Source organism: Cicer arietinum, chromosome 7 (genome assembly GCF_000331145.2).
Source record: "Cicer arietinum cultivar CDC Frontier isolate Library 1 chromosome 7, Cicar.CDCFrontier_v2.0, whole genome shotgun sequence".
Lineage (NCBI taxonomy): Eukaryota > Viridiplantae > Streptophyta > Magnoliopsida > Fabales > Fabaceae > Cicer > Cicer arietinum.
Window position 1 is genome coordinate 40,502,859 of NC_021166.2, and position 15,910 is coordinate 40,518,768.

The 15,910-nt window shown below is 31.7% G+C and overlaps 3 protein-coding genes across 4 annotated transcripts; 2 read left to right on the top strand and 1 right to left on the bottom strand.

Annotated features, from left to right (window-relative positions):
• Positions 1 to 314: 314 nt before the first annotated feature.
• LOC101506957 (peroxisomal 2,4-dienoyl-CoA reductase [(3E)-enoyl-CoA-producing]) lies at positions 315 to 4,167 on the top strand. Its single transcript, XM_004516184.4, has 3 exons — positions 315 to 502; positions 585 to 807; positions 3,702 to 4,167. Exons 1-3 carry the CDS (start codon positions 362 to 364, stop codon positions 3,854 to 3,856), a joined length of 519 nt encoding a protein of 172 aa, XP_004516241.1. The 5' UTR covers positions 315 to 361; the 3' UTR covers positions 3,857 to 4,167.
• Positions 4,168 to 6,564: 2,397 nt separating this feature from the next.
• LOC101507280 (general transcription and DNA repair factor IIH subunit TFB5-like) lies at positions 6,565 to 9,178 on the top strand. Of its 2 annotated transcripts, none has more exons than XM_004516187.4 (3): positions 6,565 to 6,724; positions 7,062 to 7,135; positions 8,749 to 9,178. In XM_004516187.4, the coding sequence occupies exons 2-3, from the start codon at positions 7,101 to 7,103 to the stop codon at positions 8,924 to 8,926; spliced, it is 213 nt and encodes a 70-aa protein (XP_004516244.1). In that variant the 5' UTR covers positions 6,565 to 6,724; positions 7,062 to 7,100; the 3' UTR covers positions 8,927 to 9,178. The 2 variants fall into 2 exon arrangements, with proteins under 2 accessions (XP_004516244.1, XP_004516243.1); XM_004516186.4 differs by having other exon boundaries at positions 6,573 to 6,730.
• Positions 9,179 to 13,094: 3,916 nt separating this feature from the next.
• Positions 13,095 to 15,910, bottom strand: LOC113784844 (uncharacterized). Its single transcript, XM_073363949.1, has 11 exons — positions 15,863 to 15,910; positions 15,679 to 15,771; positions 15,468 to 15,584; positions 15,004 to 15,349; positions 14,839 to 14,907; positions 14,396 to 14,763; positions 14,137 to 14,280; positions 13,925 to 14,033; positions 13,768 to 13,849; positions 13,577 to 13,672; positions 13,095 to 13,487 (listed from the first exon to the last, which is right to left on the bottom strand). Exons 4-9 carry the CDS (start codon positions 15,271 to 15,273, stop codon positions 13,793 to 13,795), a joined length of 1,017 nt encoding a protein of 338 aa, XP_073220050.1. The 5' UTR covers positions 15,274 to 15,349; positions 15,468 to 15,584; positions 15,679 to 15,771; positions 15,863 to 15,910; the 3' UTR covers positions 13,095 to 13,487; positions 13,577 to 13,672; positions 13,768 to 13,792.

The window sequence follows — 15,910 nt, forward strand, 5'->3', positions numbered from 1 at the left end:
TGCAATACTGTGATATTGTACCAATGTACACACATTGCTGTTTTCCAGTGATTAGTGGAGTGGAGTAACAATTAGCTTAAGCAATATAAATATGTCAATAATTGCCAAATACGTCTATTTTAATATGTGGTTAGAAACAACACAGATGCTGCTTTCACATCATTGCTCAAAGAAAACATTACTCTTCATTGTGTTTCTATGTTTTGATGAGTAGTAAGTACTGAGACTCTAAGTAATAGTTTGTCTGCACAAGAGGCAACTTCCTTCTATCTATTTAAATTTTGAATAAGAGAAATGAATTGGTGATCAGTTTTAATTATTGTTTGCAGTTTTGGATATCGATTCTGTTGGCACATTCACTATGTGCCATGAAGCTCTAAAATATCTCAAGAAAGGTGGACAAGGAAAGGACTCTTCTGATAAGGGAGGAGCAATAATAAACATTAGTGCTACCTTGCATTATACAGCTTCTTGGTATCAAATTCACGTATCTGCAGCAAAGGTATAGTTTATAACACAATATAACCTAGATGTTAAATTTCGTCTTGTTTACTTTCAAATTTTAAATTTCTTGTATTCAACAGGCAGCTGTTGATGCCACTACAAGAAATTTGGCACTGGAATGGGGAACAGACTATGATATTAGAGTCAATGGGATTGCACCGGGTCCAATAAGTGGCACTCCTGGCATGAGTAAACTGGCTCCTGACGAAATTGGTAGTAAAACCAGAGATGAAGTGCCTCTATATAAACTTGGGGAGAAATGGGATATTGCAATGGCTGCGCTTTACCTAGTATCAGATGCAGGTTAGCAACTTTCTTTGTGTAGTTACCCCAATATTTTAAATTATTGCTTCAATTTTGTAAGAAGGTTAAGATGCAGGTTTGTAACTCTTAGAATTTGGATTCGGTCTAACGTTGATCTTAACTAACCGGCTTGTAAGGTGAGAGAGATTCTTAACCCTTCAAGCCCAAGATTAGACATCCGTAGCGTGACCTGAGTGGTTCGATAGCGGATAATCTAACGGATCTTGGACAAGCTCTAATACCATATTATAATTTGGGTTGAGTCTAACTCAACCCGTACATAACCGACTTGTAAGGTGAGTGACATTCCCACTTATAAACATTTTTTCAGGCATCCAATAAGAGACTAAAAGTTAGTAACTTGTATAGTCACTCAAGTATGTTTCACCATATGGCACAATAGAAGGCATGTAGTTCCTTGTAGACATGTGCATATGCCATACTATTAATGAAAGTGTGGAGCTAGTCAGGATTTCTGTTTAACCTTTGATACAAAACTCTGAGTTTTTAGGGTTTATACCATTCTAGTGGTGTATTTTGTGGTGACCATCTGAAAGACATGGAAAACATTTTCATGATTTCCTTCATTGTCAGGGAGACGTAGTTAGACTTCTTGCATGATTAATTAGTAGTGTTTGGTTGGGAGTTGGTGGAGTATTGCATTCTATGCACTGGTTTTTGCTTTGGTGGCAGTTTAGGGATCTGGTAGTGAAACTAGAAAATGTTAGGTTCACAAGATATAATTATGAAATAATAGGGAAGTAAGCTCCTTCTATGCACTATTTCTTACTTTTTTTTATGCTCCTGCCCTTAGACCACAAATATAAATTGTCTCTAGACAAAAAGTATCCATTTTATGTATTTGTGTAATACCTATAATCCTTGGCCTCTTTTCAATCCTTTTCTCTTTTAATCTTTCAAGATTTTTATTATATGTTAATTTTAAATTGTTAAAAATAATCAATTATTTGATTTTAGAAACATGTTATATATTCTTTTGATATAAAAAATACCATGAAACATTGATTATTTTATAAACTCATCTATATTTCCAGTGTTATCACACTAGTTCCTCTCTAGTGTTTAAGTTTGTTTTGTGTTCAAGGAATATTCGTGGCCCTCATAAAATGTTTATTGAAATAATATCTATTCTATCTTTCCTTGATGTCTTACTTTTCCCTTCTCATCCTTAATACATCTCACCTTGTTCAAGTCTCTTCTTTTTCTTTTTCTACTTTTAACAAGCCTGTAATACTGCTATACACTTTCAAATGCTTTTTCTTTATCCTTTACCTCCGGCTTTCTAAGTGTCTTTTTTATCTACCTTATATTTATTCCAATTTTCTACATTTTTACACTACTAAAAAAAGGTTTTTTGAAATCATGTGTTATCGCTTAAATCCGTAGTCAAACTTATTTTCATAGGAGCAGTTGACAATGAATCGAATTTTTCCCATTATTTTTGCATACGTAAGAGTGTGAAAAGAAGGCCCAAATTCAAGTTGTTTAAGAATTGTGGCGTTAGTTTCTCGACCTTTTGACTTAGGAGGATAATGGGTTATTACACTTTTTTTGAACTTAACTTTTTGTTACATGCTGCCTTTCATTAATAACCATGAATCTTTACCATTTGTTCCAATGCCCCTCGATTCATTACGTGTGTTTTTTTGGCTACTTTTGTAACCTCTTTACTCATCTCAATCCACATCTTGTTAGCACTTCCTTAGATCTCTCAAAGCCATCCCTTGAAAACATTTCTCTTTAAGATTCTTTGTCGTCCACTCTTCAATAGCCACCACCCACCATATTACTCTCATATTGTTAACTTGACTATTCATATTTACTTTTCTTCTCTCGACTCACATCTTTAACAAATACCCTATTTTTGATGGTTAGACTCTCTCCTTGTTAAAATTAATTCACGCAAAGTTTTCTATTCAATTTCCTCGTTAGAAAGAAATCAATTTGGGAGCATGCCTCCCAATTCTTGTATGTTACAAGTAGCTCATTTCTTTTTTAGAAACAAGTCTTAGCTCTATAAAATATAATACTCCCTTCGGTTCTTTTTATAAGAGATAGTTGGGTCAACAAAAATTGATGTATTTGGTCTATATTAACTTTTGTTGACCCAACTGTTTCTTACAAAAAGGACTGGAGGGAGTATATTGTTACCCTTCGTCTTAACCTTCTAAATCCTCCTTGAACTTCACCTTGTGTTGCTTTTCTGCTCCTACTTGTGGTCTATATCTCCTGATAACATTAAGGCTTTGTTGTTCCACTGTAATCTTTAGGGCTATGATTGCAATTCCTAGTTTCTTGAATCCACAACTTTTGCATCCATGTTCTATCAGGCAATGATACCTTAGATCATTTCTATATTTTGTCTTTCCCAGGTATCAAACTTTGAATCCTGATGCATTCTAGGTTTTTAGTCTTTTGAAAACTTCCATATGTTCATAAAAATAAAAATAAATGCAAGGTTGGTCGTTAATGTTCCTTCTCATATCCTTGTTACATTTTTGCCATCATATAATTATCAGATAGTTAGTTTTTGTTTAAGCATATATTAAATTACCACCTTTTATCTATTTCATTTTTACTCACTGAATAGTAACTGTTGAAAGTCTCACATTAGTTGAGATATGATCAATGTGTTTATAAGTGGGAGACATTCCTCATCTTACAAGTCAATTTTGTAGGGAGTGAGTTACACCCAACCCAAATTTTAAGAGTTACCATCTAGTCACTTAGAAAATAAGATTTTATAGACCGTTAAATTATTGAAATGGATGCATATGTAACCCTAGGTATCTTTTAACAGTGATTATTTTATTCCTTTCATTTTATTTGTTTATTTGTCTATGGAAACTTAACATGTGTTTAAATTTGTGAAGGAAAATTCATTAATGGCGACACTATCATAGTTGATGGAGGACTTTGGCTGAGCCGGCCTCGTCATTTACCGAAAGAGGCAGTGAGGCAGGTATCCCGAGCAATAGAAAAAAGATCCAGAAATGAACCAGTTGGTGTTCCAAAAAGCAAGCTATGAGCCATCAGATTCAGTATTAGACCCTCTACACTGCACGGGGTTACTTCTTTAAGCAATACAATGAATAGAGGATATGATCTCAGTTAGGGATAAATTGAAATTATTACGAACTTGAACTTTCTCCAAATGTGACAATTTAAAGTTGCGGTTACATCCAACAGAAATAAAAAGGCCGTGGCTAGATCCCATGAGTGTACTTTGTGCTATCTGTGCTTTGCAAGAACTGTAAGAAAATTCAGCTGTAACTTTGAACTTGATATGTGGCTAGTGGCTACACTCTAATTAAGACATCCTTAGTCACTTTCAATTCATGATCGGTACTTGTGAAAAAGGTTTTCAAATAACGTTGTGCGTTAACTTGATTTTATCTTAAGGATTATAAAAGGACGGCATAAACCTAACCGCATAAACCTAACCATGAAAATTGTCTCATTTGGTTTATAGGGTTCTTTTGGATAATTTTATTTTAAAAAATGATTATAGAAGTTAGTCTATTGAGTTTAATGATAATATAGTGTTGGTTGGGGTAAACTAATTTTACATCAACATTTAATGAAAAGGCATAATATTTCTTTTGTAACCGCAGTTTAAAAATAACTATTAACTGTAAAAAAAATTACATTTATGGTGTATGTCCTATTTTCTTAACTCTATTTAACTTGTAAAATCTTGCTAAAACATTTTTTATTTGTTTAATGATAGAAACAAGTAACGGCAAATAACAACATACTGTTGTATTTTTATTTTATTTTATGGAAACTAATAACAACCAATACCAATTTTAAGGCAAATGTTTTGAGGGACTAAGCAAATGTTTTGAGGGACTTCTAAAACAAAAAATATTATTGTAAAATGGGTTATTGTTTGTTGCCCCTATAAATTTTAGACATTCAACGTACGCAACATTTTACTTTTAGGATAAACAATATATCTATACTAATAATCTATACTTCTATAGTAAAGGTAATACACATATTTGGTATAGCATATTCTTTCCATTTTTACCGTTAATAACTTGAGAAAGAAATGAGTTACATACATTGAGGAAATAGAAAGAAGAAGATGGCAAGAAAAGGGTCGAGAAGTACGAGTATGGACAACGTAAAGAGAAGCTGTGAATTTTATGACCAACCAACTCATCCATACAAGAAGACGAAGCCACAAAGGTATATATTTATTAAGGATGTTTCTTTGGTGGAAGTAACTGATATTTTCCTGTAAAGTATTCTTCATATCGGTTTCTCCTTTATTTTCTAAAATAATATGCATTAATTAAGATTTCTACCCATACCACAATTTTTCTACTATTTTTCTGGTCATCTTTATAGACTTGGTCTCTATTTTTCTTCTTTCTAAAATATGGAGAGCACATATAGAGTTTTTAGTCTACGACTACATATTCACCATCTTCTACCATTTCTTTTCATAAGTAATCAATTTTTTCATTATTAATTTTTTCATATTTTATCATTCAAATCTCAAATTTAAAACATTATTAGTGTATCTGCATAAGAACGTCAACTGCATATATCACGAACGACAACTGCATTAATGTATTTGTTGAATTTTATAATAATATTTATCTAATTTTACTAATTTTATTTAAAATCAAAATAAGAATTACACAAAAATTACCATTCGTGATTAACGCACAATAGAAAAGCGGACAAACGGAAACTCTGGACTCGAGAGTGTCCGTACCGTATACACACTAGTATACAATAATGTTAATAAAATTATCAAACCAATTTTTGATCATTCAAGAACCAATAATTATAAATAAAATATAGTAAAGATTCCATGGATAAAAATTTCCAAAGAAAAAAATGGTGGAAAAAGATGTGAATTTCTGCCACATGTGATTAGCAAAAGATTTTTCTTAGATAAGATTAACTAGAAGAATGAATATTTCTTCAACAATATTTTTAATATTTTTAATGATTAAATTGTATGGATAAAAATTCAAATATATAAAGACGATATACTTTTATACTTTTGCAGTTTGAACCAGAATCAAAATTCAAATGATAGAAATGTAAAGATATCTACTCTCGTCGCAATAATTTTTTTTTAATAATAATTAATATTTTTAAAAAAATCTGTCCGATATTAAATTTTACGTAACGTAATTAAATTATTTTTCGACAAATAATTTTAATCGAGTTTCAAAATATATATATATATTAAACATATTAATAACTCTAATAAAATATAGGCTAAATTACATCTGTGGTCCCTTAACTTAATTTCAGGTAACGTTTTAGTTCTTTATCTTTTTTTTTCCCGACTTAGTCCTTTATTTTAATTTTAAGTGACAATTTGATATTTTATGTTTTAAAATTTCAACAATGTTATCATTTTTTATACAAAAATTCAAAAAATATTTCAATCAAAACTCATAAAATTAATTATATTCTTCAATATAATACAAATTTCATCAAATTCGTAACACAAATCTTGAAATAAACTCATATTTTCATATTTTATTTGATATTGTTAGGAATAAAGGACTAAATCGGAAAATAAAATAAAATAAAAGACTAAAACATTACCTGAAATTAAGTTAAGGGACCACAAATGTAATTTAGCCTAAAATATATTTTTAATACTAAAATTGCATAAATTAATAATTTAAAAATTAAGGATATCAAATCATTAAAAAGTTATTACAACTAAAAACCATATAAATAGGTTTCTTGTATCTTGTTTCTCTCTCTACGCTCACTTCTATCGTCTCTTTCTGTTCCATCTATCCTTTCACCCAAAACCCCAAACCCATCCTGACATTGCCATCACCCAAGACAACCGATCTTCCGGCAGCGTTTTTCGGCAACCCGGCACCGTCCTTCCTTCTTTCTCAATCGTTTAGTTCTGGCTCGTTTCTATTCATCTTTACCATGTTTTTTCTTTCATTTATTTTTCTTTTATGTTGTTTCAATGGTTGTTTTGATTCTTATTTTAAACATTTAGTTTTGTTTTGATTTGTTGTTGTTGTGTTGTTTCATTGAATTATTGTTCTTCTATTACGTTGATTTGTTTCAAACATCGTGCCTATTTTGTGAAAGAGGAGAAGTGTTTTTTTTCAAAAATTGTGACTTGCTTTTTTTCTCTTATTTGAGATTGCTTTTCACGTAGTTTTTGCACTGTGGCCTTGAAATTGTGACTTGAAAATGATTATAATGATCGCAAGGTTTCATTTTTATAGTTCGCCCAGGCTCCAAATATCTTAGGACCGTCCCTGATCATGGTTAATGCAACTAAAGGCGTCTTTATTTCCTGGTTCGTAACATTCACTCTTTTATTTCATTTCGTAAGGCTTCATTGTTTTGAAAGAATAAATTTGTGCTGAATACTGAATTTCAAAGTTTTAAAGCATTTTGCTAGCTTGTTTATAAAATAAATTAATTAATAAATGATTTCTCACAAGTTGTTTTGCAATTTTTGGATCTGTCTGATTTTCCTTTTATTTTTAAAGTCTCATTTGTTTATTGACAATTTACTATGTAAACAGCAGTAAAATTTTCTTTCCACATAAAAATAGTTATTGACTTGATCTTTAGTGGCATCTAATGTGTTGTAGTAGGAGTACATCATTTTATACTTTTTCTTTTACAAGATCACCATGGTTTTGGAACGGTCCTAAGGAAGTTCCCTTTGGGCGCGTTTGATTTGCTGAAAAATAAGGGACTGGACACCACAACTCCAGTTTGATTTCAGAACTGGTCAGGGGACTGGACAAAAAGAGAGCTGAGAGAGTGGACAAAAGCTGAAATTTTTGTTCCTCACTAGTCAATTTTTATATGGAATAATCCCATTAATATCTTAAAGTTTAGACCATCTTCAAAAGTGAACCTTTACTACAATAACAGGTTATGAATATTAAGAGTTGTTGAGATGGAAGAAATAAGAAAAATTTAAAAAACAGGTTATGCATACCTTAATAACTCTATGTAAAGCAAAAGTTAGCTTGTTTCACACACACACACACACACACACACGCATTTTGATCAATTAACTCTATACGAGCAAATCTTTAGTTGAACAGTCACAAAGTATAAACATGTCCAATAGTCGATGTCTCAATACCACTGAACTCTTGTTTAAATTGAAAGGATTGCTGTAAGAAATGAACCCAAAAATTGTGGGAGATATTAGTTTAGGACTTCAAGAGATAGGAGGGGTGTGTGAAGATATCACGATATAAACGCGTGCGACTTGTTCTATCAAAACAACAACAACCAATTTTTTTTTCTCTCCTTGTGAGCTCAACTACATGGATAAAATGAAGGCGAAATAACCTATCATGTATTAAGTCTAAAAACAGATTTATTTACCTCTGAATCTATTATAATAGTTAGGTCTACACTTGGACTCCCTTTATCCCTAACTATTGAACTATCCTCCTTACGGCAACATCTAAACACATACCTAAACCATCCAAAACAATACTCTACCATCTTTCCTACAACGGGAGCTATTCCAATTTTCACTCTACTAATTGTATTTTTTATCATATTTTGTCCTGACTAATTATGCATCAATCATAACATATTTATTATTGTGACATTGAGTTTACTCTCTTGTTGGCTGTTTACCTCCCAACATTCAATTTACGTGGCTGAACTAGACTAAAATATAAAATAATTTAAGGACCGATTTCCTTTCGTTCTTTGTTGGAAAGAGCCAAGTAACGGTTTCTTCATATTTGGTTCAGAATTTTTCAAGCTTTTCTGGTTATTGATAATTGAATATATGTAAATAGCAGTCACAATTTCTATAAAGTCACTGACTTGATCTTTAGTGGCATCTAATTTGTAGCAGTAGTAAGAGTAGACATCATAATATACTGTTTTTTTTTGTTCTTTGAGTTTTGTATTACTTTTGTTGTGTAGTGACATACCTATGGCTCAATATATCATCAATATGAATGCTTCTCTGCCTGCATCTGACAAGTTCATAATACATATTTTGGATAGTACTCACATGTTTGTTCAACCACATGTCGAGCTAATGATTCGAAGTCAAATTGCAAAGTTTAGAGAGGACAACACTTATGTCAAGCCTTCTTGATTCAATCTGGCAACAATACATTCAATGCTACATATTAGTAGAAGCCCGTTTATTGTATCCAAATTCCATCCAACAATATATGTTATATTAGCTGTTAATTATGTTTCCTTTCTCAAACCTCCTTCCCTCTCTACATGTATGAAAACACTCTTCCATTAATGTTGAGACTGATATGCCATTTGAAAAGTTGTATAGACACAGAAAACAGCTATGTTATTTAAATTGATGAGGAATTGCTAAATAAGCATCATATTTCACAGTTTTTGCTAGCCTTAAAATTTGGTGGACTCTGTACTCTGGAGTATGATGGATGACTCTTTAGTATATTGTATTTTACTATCGGTTGACCTTATAGTCATAAATCATGTCCGTTGACTGTGTACATTTGAAGTGGAATAAAAGGATAAAAGTTATTTTCGTGGAATCATACAACTAACTCATCTGTAGAACATTTAAATTTGTTTACTAGCTTTCTTGATAGCTCCAATTTGTTTACAGATTGTTAAAAATAAGGCTTTTCTGCTATTTAACTTAGAGAAGTATGCAACTACCAACTTTATAGCATCTATGTTCAGCATGAGTTGATACACCTCATTGACTTTGGGAATGTCACCTACTGATTTATGTGGTACTTTCTTCCACTTTATAGTCGTGTTGCTTGTCAAGTTTGTCTCAGGCAATTTTTAGCAGAGAAGGCTGAATTAGTAGAGAAGTTTTGGTAGTTAAGACGATTTGAATGAGTGGACAATTAATTAGAAAAAGTTATCTCAGCAAACCTTGAAGGTTAACTTGTTTCTGCCTGTTGTTGAACTACTCATTAAGACTATGGTTTGTAGTGGAAGACAAGGTATATTCATGTAGTTTTTATTTAACCACTTTTGGTCTACTTTTTTTACATGCTTCTTGCATGTTTTAAAAGGATTAGAAAAGGGTTTGGTCCTCGATACACCATAAAATTACTGTTAGTACTTAGCAATAGGTAGCAGTTTCCATTCTCTTTGATTGTGCCGTTGATGTATTGGTTGTATAGCCTAGCTAGTATTGGTTGACAGGACTTTTTGTTACCCGTTGTATTATGGTAACATTGAAAATTGAGTAATTGACGCTTTGTAACGCTAGATGGGGGCTAATAGGTTATTTAAGAATGGTTGTTTTTGGACTGATTGTTTGTCTCCCATGACAACTTAAATATATATAAGAAGGAATCAAATTACACTCGTGTAATATTATCACACCGATCAATAACAATTAATTCGATATATATTTTTTAATTTTGATCATTTGAATGAAAATTTATATCATATAGATTCTTTATATCATTTTTTACATAATTTTAAGGTCGTTTGATATGTTATTGAGGTGTGTCAAAATTAACGCCGTTTCTATTATAGGACATTAATCTTGTATACCTCAATAATGTATCAAATGATTACATATAAAAATTTATATGTATGATATAAATTTTCAATTAAATAGTCAAATTTAAAAAATATATAGCAAATAAAATGTTATGGAATGGATAAACTAGTCATGATTGCCATGAATGCTGTCCTCAAGGATGAGTACAAGAAGGTCTTTGCCAATTCCTACCAAGATGGTGCACCTCTAAGTATAGGGGCATAAAAACGCTGTGGAGTCTGACCGAGTGAATAGGTATCAATTGATAGACATTTTGATTGTGGAAGAGAGTCCAAGATGAACATTTTTTTCCGTTTGCCATGTGCTGACAGGATGCTCAAATTGATTGATCAATGGACGGGGGAATTGCATGAATGATGAGACCGCCTAACCAAAAGTTTCCCTCTTATGATTGTGAATCTTGATTGACTGACAGATGAAACTGATTCAGAGCAACAAGAAGCATGGCATGAGATACACTGCGGTAATGTGCTGAACATGTTGTATTTGGTGATGATATTACTGATGAAGGTAGGAAGGGATACTCTAGAAAAGATAACAGGTAAATACAAATCATTTTAAGATATGTTTGTTTTCTCAAGCAAATGATAAATATTGCAGATGTTGTTAATGTGGGCTGAGTTTAAGATATTCCGTTAGGTTAAAGAATGAAGGGAGTTGAAATTAGTTAGGGTTAATTGGAGTAATTAGTTTGTCAGCTTGTTAATAAGAGTGGATTGATTAGATAGATAAATAGGCAATGTAACATTTGATATTGTGAGTGAAAGGAGATTCTTTGTGCAGGGAAACTGATTGGGAGAATTCTATTATCCATTTAATTTTCGTTTATCAATAATAAACTTTCTCTATTCTTTTTGTTGATTCTAATGTATAGAGATTTCTGTTCAGAGTTATTAAGAAACTACATCATTACATCCTTGAAACTTGGGGACTAATTTGGTTTCATAAATTTTGTTCTGTTATCATTTCCTGCTTTCACTTTTAATTACAAAATCAACACCTTTCTTGTTACTATGTTCCTCTTCTTTTTCCTCCATACATCATGGTATTTATAATATCATCAATGCAGGACAGACCATTGCCGCATAATGATCGTGTACGGTATATGACATCTGACATATACCTGCTCCTCTTCATCGATGTTAATACATCACTTTTGAGAATAAAGTAATATTAACCATTGATGATTAAATTAATTACTGATATTAGTTGCATATGCATGACCAATCATGAGTGGTTATATTATCAACCATTGATTTTTTCACTTTACTAATTTCTCATTTTAGATGAGTCAAATCTCTTACTACACATTCATGGAACAATTGGGGAGAACATAGCGGAACTGTTCTTCGTCCAGCTCAGTTTCCTCTTCAATGGGTAGTGATATGTCTCTCCATTGATGAATTCTCTATGTTGATTAGTGTTGAAGACCTTTCAGAAATCCTCATCCATTTTCTTGGTAAATTGAATTAGTTGAGGGTGCATAATTGCCTACCATACAAGAACACATTTGCTTGGTCCTCTCATGAAAAACAAGATTTGAGGCAATGTGCAATGCAGTTTGATTATCACATATTAATGTCATTAGGTTGACCTCTTCAAATTGAAGTTCTTTTAGTAATTGTTTCAACTAGATGATTTCACATGTTATTAGTGCCATGACCCTATATTTTGCCTCAGCGTTGGATCTTGCAACAAAATTTTGTTTCTTACTCTTCCAAGATATTAAATTTTCTCCACAAGTACACAATACCCAATAGCGACTATCAATGGGTGGGTCTGTCCAATCAACATATGAGTAACCAACTATCTGAGTATGTCCTCTATTTTCATAAATGAGACATTTTTCAGGTGCACTTTTGATGTATTTAAGAATTCGGATTACAACATCCATATGTTTTTGGCAACGAGTATTTAAGAACTGACTTATCACACTGATAACGAAGGAAATGTCAGGACAAGTGACTGTGAGATAGTTTAATTTTCCAATCAATCTCCTATATCTTCTTGAATCTGATAGAGGCTAAGAGTTTGACATTTGGATCCATAAGAGTAACAATTAGCTTGGCATTTAATAGACATGTTTCTTTAAGAATATCCATAACATATTTTCTTTGTGAAATTACAAGGCCTTCCTTGGATTGGGATACCTCAATACTCAAAAAATAATGGAGTTTATCGAGGTCCTTAGTATGAAACTGATTTGAAAGATGTTATTTCAACTGGATTAATCCTTGATGATCACTACTAGTTATGACAATATCATCCATATAACACTACGCGAAAAATAAGATATTACAGCGTTTTTTTTTTAAAAAAAACGCTGTAGAATCGAGCGATGTAAAAAGATACAACAGTGTTTTTTAAAATAAAAAAGCGCTATAAAAAATACAAATATATTGTGCCCGCTTGTTATGCACATTTTACAGCGCTTTTTCACATAAGCGCTGTAAAATGTGCACTCAATATATGCATTATAATGCACATTTTACAGCACTTATTTGAAAAAGCGCTGTAAAATGTGCACTCAATATATGCATTATAGTGCACATTTTACAACGCTTTTTCAAATAAGCGCTGTAAAAGGTGCATTCAATATATGCATTATAGTGTACATTTTACAGCGCTTTTTAAAAAAAGCGGTTGTAAATTAAATTTTTAAAAAAGCACTTTTTAGTTTTTTATGGCATTTTTTTAAAAAATGCTGTCTTTTAATTTTTTTTCCAAAATCATTTTCATCCAGAATCAGTTCACACAACAACAGAACATATGTAGATACATATTCAGAATCAGTTCACACAATCAGTACACAAAAACAGAACTATATAACTTAACTTTATAACTTAATTTACACAACAACAGAACATATTTAGATATATATAACTTAACTACATATACAATTTAGATATTGTACAACAACACATATTCATATACATATTCAGATACTGTGCCCTATTCATATACATATAACTAACATTATTACACAGAACAGAACTAGCTACCATATAATATTCAGATCCCTTGCAACATGCTATTTCTCAGAAAATTAAATAATTTTCATTTCAAGCACATACTGACATCAGTCTTCCTTTAATTCAATTAGATCTTTCTCAGAGTATGTTGGACTGGAATTGTCAAAGTACTGTGCAATATAAAAATTGAACATAAATAAGTTAGAATCAAATATATACATAATTTATATATGAAAATCAAATAATGAAAATACCGTACTGTTTCTGGGATAATAGTTTGATTCCTATCAACAATCTCCTTCATGAATCTCAATACATAGTACCCACATTCGATGTTGTTCGTTTGACGAGGGCACTATAAAATAAAACATATAAGTCAATAAAATATTTGTGCATTGATTGTAAAGGCATATATTTATAAATGAAAATTTAAAGACATATATTTCAAACCTTTATTGGAATCCATGTGATGTTATTAGACTTTTTCTTCGACACTGTAGCACCTCTTTGAGCTCGAAAAACTTGTAAAGCACTATCGAATAAATAAATGTGATTATTATAGCATTAACAAATACATTATTTATACATTAACAAACACATTACTTACGTGTCGAACATAGTCTTTATATCGGAGTGATTGTTGTTTGCCGTGCAAGGGATCTAAATAGTATACAACTTTAGAGGTCGCATTGATTGCAAATAGCATCCAATGTGCCCTACAACAACAAAAATTTGGTTGACAGTTTTGTTTACACAACTAATAAATATAAGATATCATAAATTAAAAAAGATATAAATAAATAATATATAATTACGTACCCTGAATTATATGGTGCAGAGAACAACTTATCCTTCTCTATATTTCCTAATAACATATCTACAATGTATTTTTTTACATTCACTGGATCGAGTTTACACATCGAAAGCTTATGCGGAGACAAGAATGAATATCTATTTGACAATCTGCGCAAGCACACCAACTTCTCATACAAAAACCGTCAATGAAAATTTAAACTTAAATTAATTATCAATAAATTTAATTAATTACCAACAAATGCAATTAAAAGTAGTTTTTTACCTTATGTACAAGCTAATGACAGTAGCACTCAGCTCCTTATGGTTGAGAAGTTCGTATATGTGCTCCTTTTCAAGAAATTCTTCATACTCATCTCCGAATATAGCTTTATTCATGGTTATGACGCGTGAATCGTCGTTGCTGCCCATATTCCTTTTTACTTGGATGTCAAGACACGCCCCGTATTTAGCAAGGCATGGCTGACTTATTTTAGGAGCAGCAGCGACTGATTTTCCCTGATCCAGTTTTTTAGCTGCAACTATGGCAACTTTATTACCCTCCAGCTTTTGTAGTTTGCCAGCTTTATTACCCTCCAATTTTTGAGGTTTGCCAGCTTTATTTTGCTGTGCGGGTGGTTTATTTGATTGAATCTGAAAAAATGAGGTTAAATGTTAGTTTATTGAATCTGAAAAAATGACAAACCTTAGGGAATAAATGTGACAAACCTTTTCAGGCGATGTAATTGACTCATTTTTGAGAATCTTTTTATCATTCCCTTTATGCTTTTTCAGAATCTAAATATAAATGTGAAATTAAAGTTAGCAGCGGAAAAAAATCAGCAATTAAATATACATATCAATTAAACATACATTTCAATTAATTAAACATACCTTATCAAGGGCAACAAGATGTGTGGGCCATGCCATGTAACTACTAACTGCTTCGCCCAAAAACCTCATATCTGCATTGTTGTCCGGTATAGGCAACAACGCATTTGGTTCCAAAGCAATGACAGGTGATACTTTGACATGGCCCGCAGGGATCGCTGTGTTGTGCAATACTTCTCCCGAAGTATTGTACAATGTTCCCTTTCCGACCTTCCGATGAGTAGGGATCGCTGTGTTGTGCAATACTTCTCCCGAAGTATTATTCAGGAACATTAAATATTTTACCTAGAATGTCCCTGCAACTTTCTTTGTTGCCCTCTTTATTTTCCGAACTTTGTTCGATATTCTCCTAAAATACATTTAGGATTAAAAAGATAAGTTCAATATCATTTTTAAAATACAATATTAAAAAATATTAAAGTGATAATATACAATATTAAAAAAAATTAAAGTAATCATATACTTACACAAAGTTCTATTATTTTTTGAACATTTTCGTTATCAACCACTCCGTCCTTATTTACACGAGCTTCCTTCCACAATATATGACGACCCGACGGTTGATCGGATTGAGTGTCTTGTCGCTATTCGTTAAGATCATAAACAAAATATTAGTTAGAAACTATAGTTTATAATACAAATTCTTTCATTATATAAAAGTGATGTTTAATTACTTACAAGTTTTTGCTCTAGACGTGCATATCCCATACGTGATTTTTTGTATGGGTGCGTCGAATTTCTCGCCCTCTCGCGATTTGCCTTACTTATATTCTATATAAAAAAAATTACAATCGTGTAAAAATTTAAAATACGCTATGAATATGAATAATAAAACACAAATGTTAATAAATTAATCACTTACTACAAACGCGGGGTCGGAACGTTTTGATACAAATGCACTCCATTCTTC